Source organism: Pelobates fuscus, chromosome 3 (assembly GCF_036172605.1).
Source record: "Pelobates fuscus isolate aPelFus1 chromosome 3, aPelFus1.pri, whole genome shotgun sequence".
Lineage (NCBI taxonomy): Eukaryota > Metazoa > Chordata > Amphibia > Anura > Pelobatidae > Pelobates > Pelobates fuscus.
In genome coordinates this window covers 393,734,546-393,747,789 of record NC_086319.1, presented here as the reverse complement: position 1 = coordinate 393,747,789, position 13,244 = coordinate 393,734,546, and the positions used below count along the sequence as shown (strand labels likewise).

At 40.7% G+C, this 13,244-nt stretch overlaps 1 protein-coding gene across 1 annotated transcript in view; it reads left to right on the top strand.

Annotated features, from left to right (window-relative positions):
- Positions 1-9,614, top strand: part of CNTROB (centrobin, centriole duplication and spindle assembly protein) — a 36,740-nt gene extending 27,126 nt beyond the window's left edge. The window contains exons 9-19 of the mRNA XM_063446392.1: positions 1,075-1,281; positions 1,667-1,813; positions 3,895-4,028; positions 4,131-4,256; positions 4,392-4,533; positions 4,707-5,913; positions 6,937-7,100; positions 7,798-7,867; positions 8,617-8,689; positions 8,791-8,851; positions 8,959-9,614. Of these exons, the coding sequence (XP_063302462.1) occupies positions 1,075-1,281; positions 1,667-1,813; positions 3,895-4,028; positions 4,131-4,256; positions 4,392-4,533; positions 4,707-5,913; positions 6,937-7,100; positions 7,798-7,867; positions 8,617-8,689; positions 8,791-8,851; positions 8,959-9,045 (2,418 nt within the window). The 3' untranslated portion in view covers positions 9,046-9,614. The remainder of the gene's footprint in view (positions 1-1,074; positions 1,282-1,666; positions 1,814-3,894; positions 4,029-4,130; positions 4,257-4,391; positions 4,534-4,706; positions 5,914-6,936; positions 7,101-7,797; positions 7,868-8,616; positions 8,690-8,790; positions 8,852-8,958) is intronic.
- Positions 9,615-13,244: the final 3,630 nt, after the last annotated feature.

The window sequence follows — 13,244 nt, the reverse complement described above, 5'->3', positions numbered from 1 at the left end:
ATTTGGGACTGACCCTTTTATCATTGAACATGTTATTGTCGTTGGTTCACTCTACATGTGACAGACCACCCAGTCACCCAGCACTGGTACATGTCTCCTAACCACCACTTCCCTCTAAAAGAACTATACTGACCTGGAGCAAGAACACAAACCCTCTGAAACTCCTGATCTGATCATGGAGTTGCCGCAGCCCTGTAAAGCTTTGTCGAGGGCACTCTTGGTCCTAGAGTTACCGAGGGGTGATAGAGAAGGTTGTGAGGCATGGAACGATACCAAGGATTTGAGGGAGTTCCATATACCGACGGAAAGCGCCATCATTTTAGGTGATCGGGATTTCCTATTTAGCAGCCCAGTCAAAACTTTACTTTCAGCTAAATCGGGCTAGACACCTCCAATCAGAGTGCTTTTGGACGGCGTTGGCACCTGAGAAAGAGCTTCTCAGGGATGGCATTCGATTGGGGATTGTGGCACAGGAACCCTATTTTATTGTGAGAATGTGTACAGGTGCCAAGGTGTCTGGACAGGCACGGATGTTGAACAATGTCTATTGTTTTCCTGGTGATCCCCTGCTGGGGTCCCATGTATAAAAGTATTTGCATGGAACAGCGATACAGGCTATATTCTTTGAGCTTTATTCACACGGGCTATAATCACAAACAGGAAACACCCAAGCTACTAGCGGGTAGGCTGCCACAACATGGGGACTGTCCCTTTAATCCATTAAACATGTCACTGTCCCTTTAACTCAAAAGACAGATCTCTAACTGCTGCAAAGCTATAACGCTCCAGTTGCTTTACCAACCATAAGGTAGTTCTGCATCAGCTAGGGATCTACTTCTCCTGGCCTCCCCTTATTCTATCCCATTAAACAGGTCTTTACATCACTTTACATGGAACTGACCTTATAATTCACTGAACGTGTCACTGTCCTCTAATCACTTTACATAGAACTGACTCTGTAACTCACTAAATGTGCCATCTGATCACTTTACATAGGCCTTTAACACATGAAGTCACTTTACCTAGTACTGACCCTTTAACCCATCACACACTGTGGCTCCTTCTCCCAAACAGGTTGATGAGAAGACAATGCTGGTTACGAAGCTCCAGGCAGAGCGAGAGATTGAAGAAAAGACTTTGGTGGAAGAAAGGAGGGAGATGGAGATCCTAAAACTTCAGATAGCGAAGCAGCTCAACGATTGGGAGTCTAGGGAGAGGGAGCTGCAGGAACAATGTGAAAAACTGCAGGAGGAGAAAAGGAGAGAAGTGGAAAATGAGAGGGTGAGTGAGAACTCAGCTTGCAGCAGAAAGGGTGTGGAGTATGGGTTTAGTCACTACAATACAGAAACCTAGGAGGGTATTTCTAGAGCACGCCGGGTGTGAAGTGCTAATGGGGGAGCAGCAACAGGCAGTTTCCCCAGTTTCTGCTCCATTGATCTTTATATCTTACTTTAACAAACACCGTGACAGATCATAGACTACCATTTCTTTTTAAATTAGCATTCCCTCACATTACTGTTCCAGCTGAAAAATGTGCTGCCTTGTTCTGGCACTTTTCTTCTAATATTTCTCTCCCGTGATTGTTCCATCTCCCAGGAAGCCCAGTTGCACAGCATGCTTGCCCTCTTCGCTTCTCTCTTTGTCTCAGCTGGTTTTTCTCCCACAGGCTCTGGCTCAGCAGGAGTATCAGAAGTGCCAGGAATTGCAGCTGGCCCTCTCCTCCCTGCAGGGCGATATTGTCCGGTTAGAGCGTGACTTGCAGACATCGCACCGGGAGATAGACACTCTACAGATGGAGCTAAACCTGGAGAAGGTGACCGCAAACCGCAACAATTTGCACTTCTTTCATTATCCCTTAGCATATGGTGTTAATGTGTTTTATAATATAGTTTGTAGGTATAGATCCTGGCTATATTCATGCTTTTTTGTTTGTTTTTTATATTTGTATCTATTTAATGAAACATCACAACTGCTTCCTCAGAAGGAACACCGGTAATTTCATGCTAATTGTACATTTCACATGAACCTCTGGTATAAAGACGTTGTTGGTACATAGCATTTTTTTGAGGTTTTTTTTGTTTTTTTTTGATAATATGGAAATGCAGGGAAATGGGAAATGTCACTTACAATGGAATAACGAGCAGCATAGAAACATAGTGTGACGGCAGATAATAACCATTCGGCCCATCTAGTCTGCCCAAATTTATAAATACTTTCATTAGTCCCTGGCATTATCTTATAGTTAGGATAGTCTTATGCCTATCCCACGCATGCTTAAACTCCTTTACTGTGTTAACCTCTACCACTTCAACTGGAAGGCTATTCCGTGCATCCACTACCCTCTCAGTAAAGTAATACTTCCTGAAATAAATTTTTAAAAACTGTTGTTGATTCAGCAACAAAAGCCCTGTTTCTCTAGGTGTTAAAGAGGAGCGTAAATGTTTGCTGACTACTGTGTCGTAAAAACGGGTGAAAAAAAGGGTTCTCTTGCGTTGGCCGGAAAACGAACTCTGGTCAAATGCTTGCAAGGCAGCTTTGCTCACACTTATACCACCACCAATGACATTGTATCAGAGGTCAATGGAAATGAAAGCTGACATGAAATTTCCTGTGTGCTTTTCCAGCAGCAGCTGTGATGTCAGAGTGAAACGTTAATATTTTTTAAATATTTACATTGAAAATTCAGTATATTAAAAAAATGAATAACTCAAGTAATAGTTTATCTTTTCTGATGGATTCAGGTAGATCATTTTGGGCACACCTCAAAGGAACATTGTCTTCAAATATTTTTATAGAATATTATTATTATTGCCATTTATATAGCGCCAACAGATTCCGTAGCGCTTTACCATATTTTGACATGTAACAATAAATAGGACAATTACAAGAAAACTTACAGGAACAATAGGTTGAAGAGGACCCTGCTCAAACGAGCTTACAGTCTATAGAATATAAGATTATATGTAAGCCATCACCTCTGTAGAGCAGCCATCTTTAAGTCTGGCTAGTGGCACCACATATTGGATCGATGATTGTCAGAAATATTGTCTCAGAATGCATGTTTGAGACATCCGGCACTTGCTCATGACATCAGGATTTGTTAACAGTAAGAGGTAAAGGATTTGTGAAGGATAAGCAATCCGTCTGGTCTAGATGGTAGCTTCCATGCAGCAAGGGTAAGCCAAGATAAGCACAAAAAGGAGGTATTAACGTGTACATTGCAGAATGATGCACAACAAGGCTATATTGCTTAGAATCTTTTTATATTAAATAATGCAAGGTTATGAATTTATTTTTTATCCTCCGATATGCTGCCAGAGAGAGGATCGGTTTATAAAGTTTCCATAATTTAGTTACAATGATGACAAATCTGGATTCAATAAACCAGGCTGAGTGTGAAAGGTTTGCGACTCAGGGCAGTTGTATACTCCTGTCAAATTTTTGGGAATATAAATGATATGTAGTATTGCCATGCTCTGACTAAACATGATAAGAAAAGAAGGGCATACATTGGTACTGTCAGCCATCAAGCTCAGTCAGACAAAAATACATTTAAATAAATTAACTAAACATTGAATTATAATGAACTAAAAAACAAAACTGAACAATTTAGACCTAAAAAATCTGACTTGGAAAAATTGTCCTATTCGGCTATGGCCACAGTTCGTGTTTAAAATGTGGACACAATTTGCAACCCGTTTGATTTTATTTTCTTGGCAATTTACCACAATCTCCTAAATATTTGCCAACATCTCAAATGCATCCTTCACCACCTGATTTTACCCAACCTCGGCTTCTCCCTGTCCCTCACCGCAAAGTTGCACTGGCTACCTTATTCTAACTCCTTTCCATTGGTGTTATCAATTGTCTTAATTATCTCTTGTGTTCCACCAGGCTCGCAGCGAGTCTGAGAGAGTGCGGATTGAGAGTGAACACAAAATACGCTTAGAAGAAGTGATCACTGAGAAAGTGAGTGCAGTTCATGAGGAGAGTGCTCGACACCTATGTGCAGTAAGGGAACAACACAGGTATGAAATGGCCTGGGTCTTGTTGCTTGAAGAGACACTTGTTTAGTTTATTGAACAGCAATGTTTTGAAAGTTTTTTTTGTTTACTTATTAATACTTTAAGGCGACAATTACTGGAGCTCACCTCCCAGCATGAGCGAGAATTATCCAGCCAGCTGTCCGACTTCAAGACAGATCTGCAAGAGCGGGAAAGACGCCACAAGGATGCCATCATGGAGTACGAGCTAAAGTAAGTCTGAGTTGTTTATTGGAGTGACTGGGCATTCTACACCTGATACTTGTTGGCGTTATTTGATATATGGAATTAATTTTTCTATTCAGTGACGTCATCGCTCCAATCTCGTTTTATCTCTCTCTCTCCCAGGCTGTCTCACTCAGAAGATCGGACGCGGGAGCTGTCTGCAGCGCTTCGTCGGCTAGAGAGTGAGAGAGCAGAGATGCTAATACAGTTGCAGGAGGTTATGAAGAGCCACTGGAGTCAGGCACTCAGAGTGCTTTCTGCCAAGGTGAGAACAAGAGGAATGACTGTGAAAGAAATAGATCTATCATTAGAGAGAGCTTTTTTTTTTTTTTTTCTTCAGCCTGATGGCATCAATAGCTCACTTCTTGGTATCTGTTCATCACTCTCTTAGACTGAAAATATCACCCTTTTTGTGTCATTTTTTGCTCCATATTACAGACATTTTCTGAAAGCTCAGACATCTGCCCATCACTAGCTGTACCCCTCCAGACATCTTTGTGTAAAGATTCAGAGACACAGTGGCGTCCATACCTACTAAACAAAAGTGGAAAACAAGAAGAGGCTAAGGACCAAGAAGGTCACAGCATGGGAGCAGTGAATCTCTTCAAAAATAATACTACTGGCACTGTCCAGGAGACCAGCAGCTCACAAGCAATGGATGGTAGCCATATCAAAAACGGCAGCAGTCGATCGCTATTAGGAGGTAGTCGTCTTGGTGATAGCAGAAGCCAACATTTGGAAGAAAGCAGTTGTGAAAGCCAACAGATGATGGGTAGTAGGCATGTGACTGAATGTGATAGCCTAGACCCACTTAAGCACAATCAGACCGTGGAAAACAGAAGCCAATACTTGATTGGGAGTAGTCCCTTGAACGACACACATTTCACATTCTTAGGGAGTGATCCGTTCAGAAGCCAAAACATGCTGGGCAACAGTGGAAGTGATCAGCAAGTGTTGTCCAGGAGCCAATCCATATTAGATACTAGCCAGATCAAAGCTGAAACTAGCCAACTCTTTGGTGTTAAAGGAAAATCATTGATAAAGAGAGACAATCTTGTCCAAAATGCCACAATAAAAAGCCATTCGGATGAGACTACTAATCAATCCATAATAGACAATCAGCAGCGAAGGACACCTAGTCAAAATATTTTTCACACTGACTACATGAAGAGGTTTAACCAGCCTCTGAATTTTATGGAAACAGGTGACTTTGAAGGTTTTGGTAATAGACCAATCCGTACCTGCAATACGCAATCTGTGGTAAACAGCCAACTGACAAGCCAGCCAAGGCTAGAAACTGACATTAAGCATAACGATTTCCACTCTGCAGTGGACCTTACTCTGTTCAGTAAGATCAGCAGCCAGCTTGGGCTTGTTAATTCCCAAAAAGACTCCGGTCATACTTGGGCCACTCAGCGAAATGTTGAGGGACCTATTTCAAAACATTCTGTCCAAGGTTCCAACTGGCAACAAAGCATGAACTACGGCCACCGAGAGGAGAGGACCCACCAGCCAAGAGTCCAGGTTACAGACCCAGAAGAGGACTTCTATCCTATGCAAATGGAGGAACTGAGTCAAAGCTTTAGTAGCCACATGGGATTCTACCCTCTGGAACCAATTCCTGATCGAGCTACAATTGGAACAGGTAAGTGCCTCCTTCATCAAGAGACACACAAATTATATTTCTATGTATGTGTTTCACTATGCAGTAGGGATAAATACATCAAAAACTTTATAATGATATGCTTTTAAGACCAAGTCCACGTTTAAGACCTTTTAACCCTCTTTAGAAGTATTGAAGCACTGTAAGAATATAAACATGTCCACCAATTGCAACAGTAAATTACTTGGGGAAAATAATCACCCAGTCTAGTGTTATCTTAAAATGTTTTGTTTTTGCATTTTTTTATTTTATATGGACTGTAAAATCACCTTTTTACTGGGACTTTAATTGTGCTTATTCCTAGTTAAATGCTTTGTACTATACACCAAAAAATACTTTTACTATAAATTTACCAGGCAGTGGTGGGGTTTTTGTTTTTTGTTTTATTTAATGTTATGCCATTGTTTGTTAGGTTTTTATTGTATTTGTGTTTTGTTTTTTTCTTCTTTCTTCTACAAAAGATACTGAGGATCACAGCTCCTAAAAACATTTTTATTGAATAGATGAATGTTTCAGGATAACATCGGAGGGTCAGTACAATGAGCAACTCTAGGGTAAAATGCTTAATGTGGAGCAGTCGCCATAGATACCATCGGAATGCTTCTGCTAATTTCTCCACTTTCAGCAGATTGGCGCATAATTGCTTTTTATGCTGAAATCCGAACAAGACTCTCCATCAAAACATTAACAAACAGCGATTACACGCGTATTCAGTGTACAATTCATAAACCTGTGCGCCCAGAGCCCAAAGAGCTCTGGACATGGACATAGTTTGTGTAAGCCCTAATGGAACCTGGAGCTGGGATGGCAGTTACAGGGTTAATTTTCCAGAGGGATTGATGGTGATTATTTATTTAAGAATAGATAGCAGGGGGCAGCACTAATGAGCAAGAGCATGTGAGATATATGCAGGGGGTGCTATTTTAGCAACAGGAGGTGCGATCAAGAGAATTTTGTTTTCTGTTATTTTCATTCATATATTTTCCATCCTATTCTGTCTCATAGTCTCTGAAACTAGCACCCAAATCTCTCCAGAGCACCCCTTCCAGGAGGAGCCATCATCCAAGTATGGGAAATCAAATGTCCGCAGCCTGGAGACACCTCAAAACATGAACGCAAACACAGAGCAACTGTCCCCTAACCCCCTACTTCAGTACTACATCCGAATGGTGAGCCACACTGTTTTCTGTAATCAGTTAGCGTCACGGGGCATGCACATGTCCTGGCAATCAACATAACAATTAACCATTTGGTTATCAGAGTGTTTTAAATTTTTTTTATACTCACATTAATACTCACATTAATCCAGTGCCGGGCAAAATACCAGGGTGCAACTAGCCCCAGCACACAAGTGCAAATAACTCTGGATATGTAGTGTTTCAAACAGCGACACTGCACATCCAGACTCCTAACACCAGGACGACAAAGTGGTCATGATAGTTGGAGCAAAAATTTAATTGAATTCTTGTAAAGGAGAAGACTAGAAGCAGGATATATTCCTGATACTATAACCACTATAATGGACTGTAGTGGTTATGATGTTTGGAGTCTTCCTTTAATTTGTATCTGTCCATTAAATTGATGGTTGCAGTAAAAGGGTCTTTGCATCAGGACCACTCCAGTAAGATAAAGTAGTTATGGTGCTTAGAGTAACATTTTAGCTCCTGTCTCTGGCCGTGGTTTTCTCCGAATCAAAATATTCCCAATGTTATTTGTATCGGACCGATTCCAGTAGTTGTGTAAGGTGTTGGGTAATCATTAGATCATTAATCTTAGTGTCTTCTGTTTGTTGGGCTCCCATGTATTAATGTCTAGCTGCACTGGTTAACGAGAGTGAGTAATTGCAGTTTTTTTAATTACAATCAGTTACTTGATCGAACTCCGGGGGATCCCTTCAGTGACGAACTTGAAAGCAAGTCCTCCGAAACTCACCCAGGTAGGAAAATGTTGTCTTTTTATGCATGCATGTGGACTCCGGGTTGAGCTATGGTCAGGATAGAGATGGCCTGAAAACTACAGACCAGTAAACTTGAAAGGGACACTATAGTCACCAGAACCATTAATGTAGTTGTTCTGCTATCTATAGCCTGTCTCTGCAGGCTTTTCAGAGAAAAAGCAGTGTTTACATTGCTGCATCGTAACAACTCTAGTGGCAGCCACTCAAACGGCCACTAGAGGTGCTTGAGGTGCTTGCTGGGTCTGTGCTGTACAGTGTGCAGCACTGCCGTTCAGTGTCTCCACGGTCTGCATGGTGATTCAATGCATCATGACAAGGAGACACTAATTGGCGTGGGTTATTACTGTGCATATAGCGCAATAGCCTTCCAATGCTATTGGATTTGATGATCTCAACCAAGGAGAAAGAAGGAGCAGAGCCAGCAGCAGCAGACTGGAATTAAGGTAAGACTTTACTATATTAAGAGGGGCAAGGGAGGTTCGATAGTCTTTTTAACACTATATATAGAATCATAAAAACAGGTTTGTGTTCCTGACCCTATAGTGTTGATTGCTGTTTCAGAGTGACCTTGGAGTTTTAGAGTAAAAGTGCTTTACTAAACCACTTGCGTTTATATTTTTCTTTCGGGTCAGCATGCCTATAGTGAAGCAGTGGGTCTTAGTGTGACCATTTCCCAAAGTGAACTTTCCCAATAATTCTATTAATCTTATGTCACTCTCTCTAAACAGATGCCTCTTATCCCAATACAGACATGGCTGAGCTTTGTCAGTTCTTGCAGAACAGAACCAACCAGCAGCCAAGGTACTAAACATTTCAGTCTGTCATTTCAGAATTCTCACCCATCACTCACACTTCCTGTCTTATATCTGATTCTGCCTTCACCCACCGTCTTTTCTCTACAGGTCTGATGACAATCCTCCAAAGAAACCAGTTCCTAAAGTTCATGGAGCAGTAAAGAAAGAGGTATGTAATGATGAAATAATTAATTTTAAATGTCTCTTATCTGGACCCCCATTTGTGTGTCTCCCATCTAATGGTCTATTCTTTATTTTTTTTAAATTTTTTTTTAGGTGCTCCCATCTCAGCGACGCCCTGCCCAAGCTAAAGTCATAAAGAGGGTTTCAGCCCGGGGTGGGCGCCCCGGAGTTTGGAAGTAAGATTATGTGGACTCCAACATCAACATGTAAATAGCTATGACCTAAACAAATAGTGCAGTTCTAATGGATACACCAAATAAAATAAAACCTTTATTGTGCAGAACCCTGAATGACCCCGAATATATGGAGCGGAGTATTCATGCAGTGTGTAGATACATTTAGGTTCACTGCTCAATGCGCATGTGATGTTTGTTGTGACAGTGTCACTTTAAATATGCTCCACCTCTCAAAGCACTATATACAATACCCATGATGTGCTACGTACAGAAGCAGTAGGCAGGGCAAGCAGTCTGGCAATGGAAACCATTTTTATAATTTTATATGTTTTGTTCTATCATTGCTCTCTTGTATAGACTGTGTGAAAAACGTTTGTGGAGAGGAAAGGAGTATGTTGACATTGTGTGGTGTGCTGTTTATGATTCCCCCCCTTCGCATTGGTAGTTTTTGCAGCCCTGTGTGATCCATTATGGGAGGGAAGACCCCTTGTGTGGTTTACATATACTGTACTGAGAAAACCCTCTTGCAAAGAGATGAGCAAGAGCGGAAGGAGCTTCTTTTTTTTTTTTTTTTTTTTTTTTTTTTTAAATAGCCTGCACATGCACCCATAATGCATTGTGTCTGCACATGCACCCATGATGCATTGTTGACCATCCCAGCATTCAATGCTCATTTTTGCTCAATGAACGATGGTCATTATAACCCTCTGTTTCTCATACGATGGGGAGTTGCTTGTAGTTCTGCCTGCACAGTCCATGGGCTGTATTGCTCCAGATTTGCACTGTACACATTGTTTAGATGCCAAAGATAGCACAATCAAAATAAATGTTGTTTTCTGGAAACTCAGACGGTTTTATTAATAATAATAATTATTAATTGTGATTAAGAGTAGGAAAATGATTGTAGCCAGTAAAATGAAATCAATGCGCTCACCAGCTGAGCACACGTGTGTGCACTTTCAGTTATTTGTCATTTTCATTGTCATGTTTGTAAATTTTTATTTATTTTTATAATTTATAATTTTTTATATAAAAGACAAAATTGTATGAAAACATTTTTACAAAATAAAAATTTGTCTTATCAGACTGTGTTCTTTGTATATTGTCATTAACGATTAAACTTAAGAGATAATTAATTACAGGTTTGGTGGGCTTTCGGTTATAACAAACAACACACATACAGTGTTCTGTAAAATATATATTCAACTCTTTCATTTTGAATATACACAATCTCACCCTGCTCCTCTCTATATAATATACACAGCTATCTCTCACTCTGCTCCTCCTCTCTATATAATATACACAGCTATCTCTCACTCTGCTCCTCCTCTCTATATAATATACACAGCTATCTCTCACTCTGCTCCTCTCTATATAATATACACAGCTATCTCTCACGCTGCTCCTCTCTATATAATATACACAGCTATCTCTCACGCTGCTCCTCTCTGTATAATATACACAGCTATCTCTCACTCTGCTCCTCTCTATATAATATACACAGCTATCTCTCACTCTGCTCCTCTCTGTAATATACACAGCTATCTCTCACTCTGCTCCTCTCTATATAATATACACAGCTATCTCTCACTCTGCTCCTCTCTGTAATATACACAGCTATCTCTCACTCTGCTCCTCTCTGTAATATACACAGCTATCTCTCACTCTGCTCCTCTCTATATAATATACACAGCTATCTCTCACTCTGCTCCTCTCTGTAATATACACAGCTATCTCTCACTCTGCTCCTCTCTATATAATATACACAGCTATCTCTCACTCTGCTCCTCTCTGTAATATACACAGCTATCTCTCACTCTGCTCCTCTCTATATAATATACACAGCTATCTCTCACTCTGCTCCTCTCTATATAATATACACAGCTATCTCTCACTCTGCTCCTCTCTATATAATATACACAGCTATCTCTCACTCTGCTCCTCTCTATAATATACACAGCTATCTCTCACTCTGCTCCTCTCTATATAATATACACAGCTATCTCTCACTCTGCTCCTCTCTATAATATACACAGCTATCTCTCACGCTGCTCCTCTCTGTATAATATACACAGCTATCTCTCACTCTGCTCCTCTCTATATAATATACACAGCTATCTCTCACTCTGCCCCTCTCTGTATAATATACACAGCTATCTCTCACTCTGCTCCTCTCTATATAATATACACAGCTATCTCTCACCCTGCTCCTCTCTAATATACACAGCTATCTCTCACCCTGCTCCTCTCTATATAATATACACAGCTATCTCTCACCCTGCTCCTCTCTAATATACACAGCTATCTCTCACTCTGCTCCTCTCTATATAATATACACAGCTATCTCTCACTCTGCCACTCTATATAATATACACAGCTATCTATCACTCTGCCACTCTATATAATATACACAGCTATCTCTCACTCTGCTCCTCCTCTCTATATAATATACACAGCTATCTCTCACCCTGCTCCTCTCTAATATACACAGCTATCTCTCACCCTGCTCCTCTCTATATAATATACACAGCTATCTCTCACCCTGCTCCTCTCTAATATACACAGCTATCTCTCACTCTGCTCCTCTCTATATAATATACACAGCTATCTCTCGCTCTGCTCCTCTCTATATAATATACACAGCTATCTCTCACTCTGCTCCTCTCTATATAATATACACAGCTATCTCTCACTCTGCTCCTCTCTATATAATATACACAGCTATCTCTCACTCTGCTCCTCCTCTCTATATAATATACACAGCTATCTCTCACTCTGCTCCTCCTCTCTATATAATATACACAGCTATCTCTCACTCTGCCCCTCTCTATATAATATACACAGCTATCTCTCACTCTGCTCCTCCTCTCTATATAATATACACAGCTATCTCTCACCCTGCTCCTCTCTAATATACACAGCTATCTCTCACCCTGCTCCTCTCTATATAATATACACAGCTATCTCTCACCCTGCTCCTCTCTAATATACACAGCTATCTCTCACTCTGCTCCTCTCTATATAATATACACCGCTATCTCTCACTCTGCTACTCTCTATATAATATACACCGCTATCTCTCACTCTGCTACTCTCTATATAATATACACAGCTATCTCTCACTCTGCCACTCTCTATATAATATACACAGCTATCTATCACTCTCCTCCTCTCTGTAATATACACAGCTATCTCTCACTCTGCTCCTCTCTATATAATATACACTGCTATCTCTCACTCTGCTCCTCTCTATATAATATACATAGCTATCTCTCACTCTGCTCCTCTCTATATAATATACACAGCTATCTCTCGCTCTGCTCCTCTCTATATAATATACACAGCTATCTCTCACTCTGCTCCTCTCTATATAATATACACAGCTATCTCTCACTCTGCTCCTCTCTATATAATATACACAGCTATCTCTCACTCTGCTCCTCCTCTCTATATAATATACACAGCTATCTCTCGCTCTGCTCCTCTCTGTATAATATACACAGCTATCTCTCACTCTGCTCCTCTCTGTATAATATACACAGCTATCTCTCACTCTGCTCCTCCTCTCTGTATAATATACACAGCTATCTCTCACTCTGCTCCTCCTCTCTATATAATATACACAGCTCTCTCTTGCTCTGCTCCTCTCTATATAATATACACAGCTATCTCTCACTCTGCTCCTCCTCTCTATATAATATACACAGCTCTCTCTTGCTCTGCTCCTCTCTGTATAATATACACAGCTATCTCTCACTCTGCCTATTTCTTTATAAGATTTATATTAATTTCTCACGTTGCTCATCTCTATACAAGAAACTAAAAAAAGCTATCTCTCTTCTTTCCAAGTTAGAAAGAAATGTCACGAGGATCACTCACACTGCCTCTGTCTTCAATATACACAGCTATTTATCTACTTCTCTCTATGAAACATGCAACTATTTCTTATTCTGTTGCGTTCTATATATCATCTCTCATTCTGCTCCTCTCTGTAAGATGCCCAGCTACATTTCACATTGTAGCCCCCCATATACAAAGTCTCAGCAAGAGGTGACCTAATCTTCACCCACCTCCTGAGCAGAGTCTGAGCTAATCAGCTTAATGAGATGGGGGGAGGGATGGAGAGGGGGAGTTAGCAGGACCAGGAGGTGAATAGGTAAGATTTGAAATGGCAGAGATAATTGAAAGAAGGAAGGGGAAAAA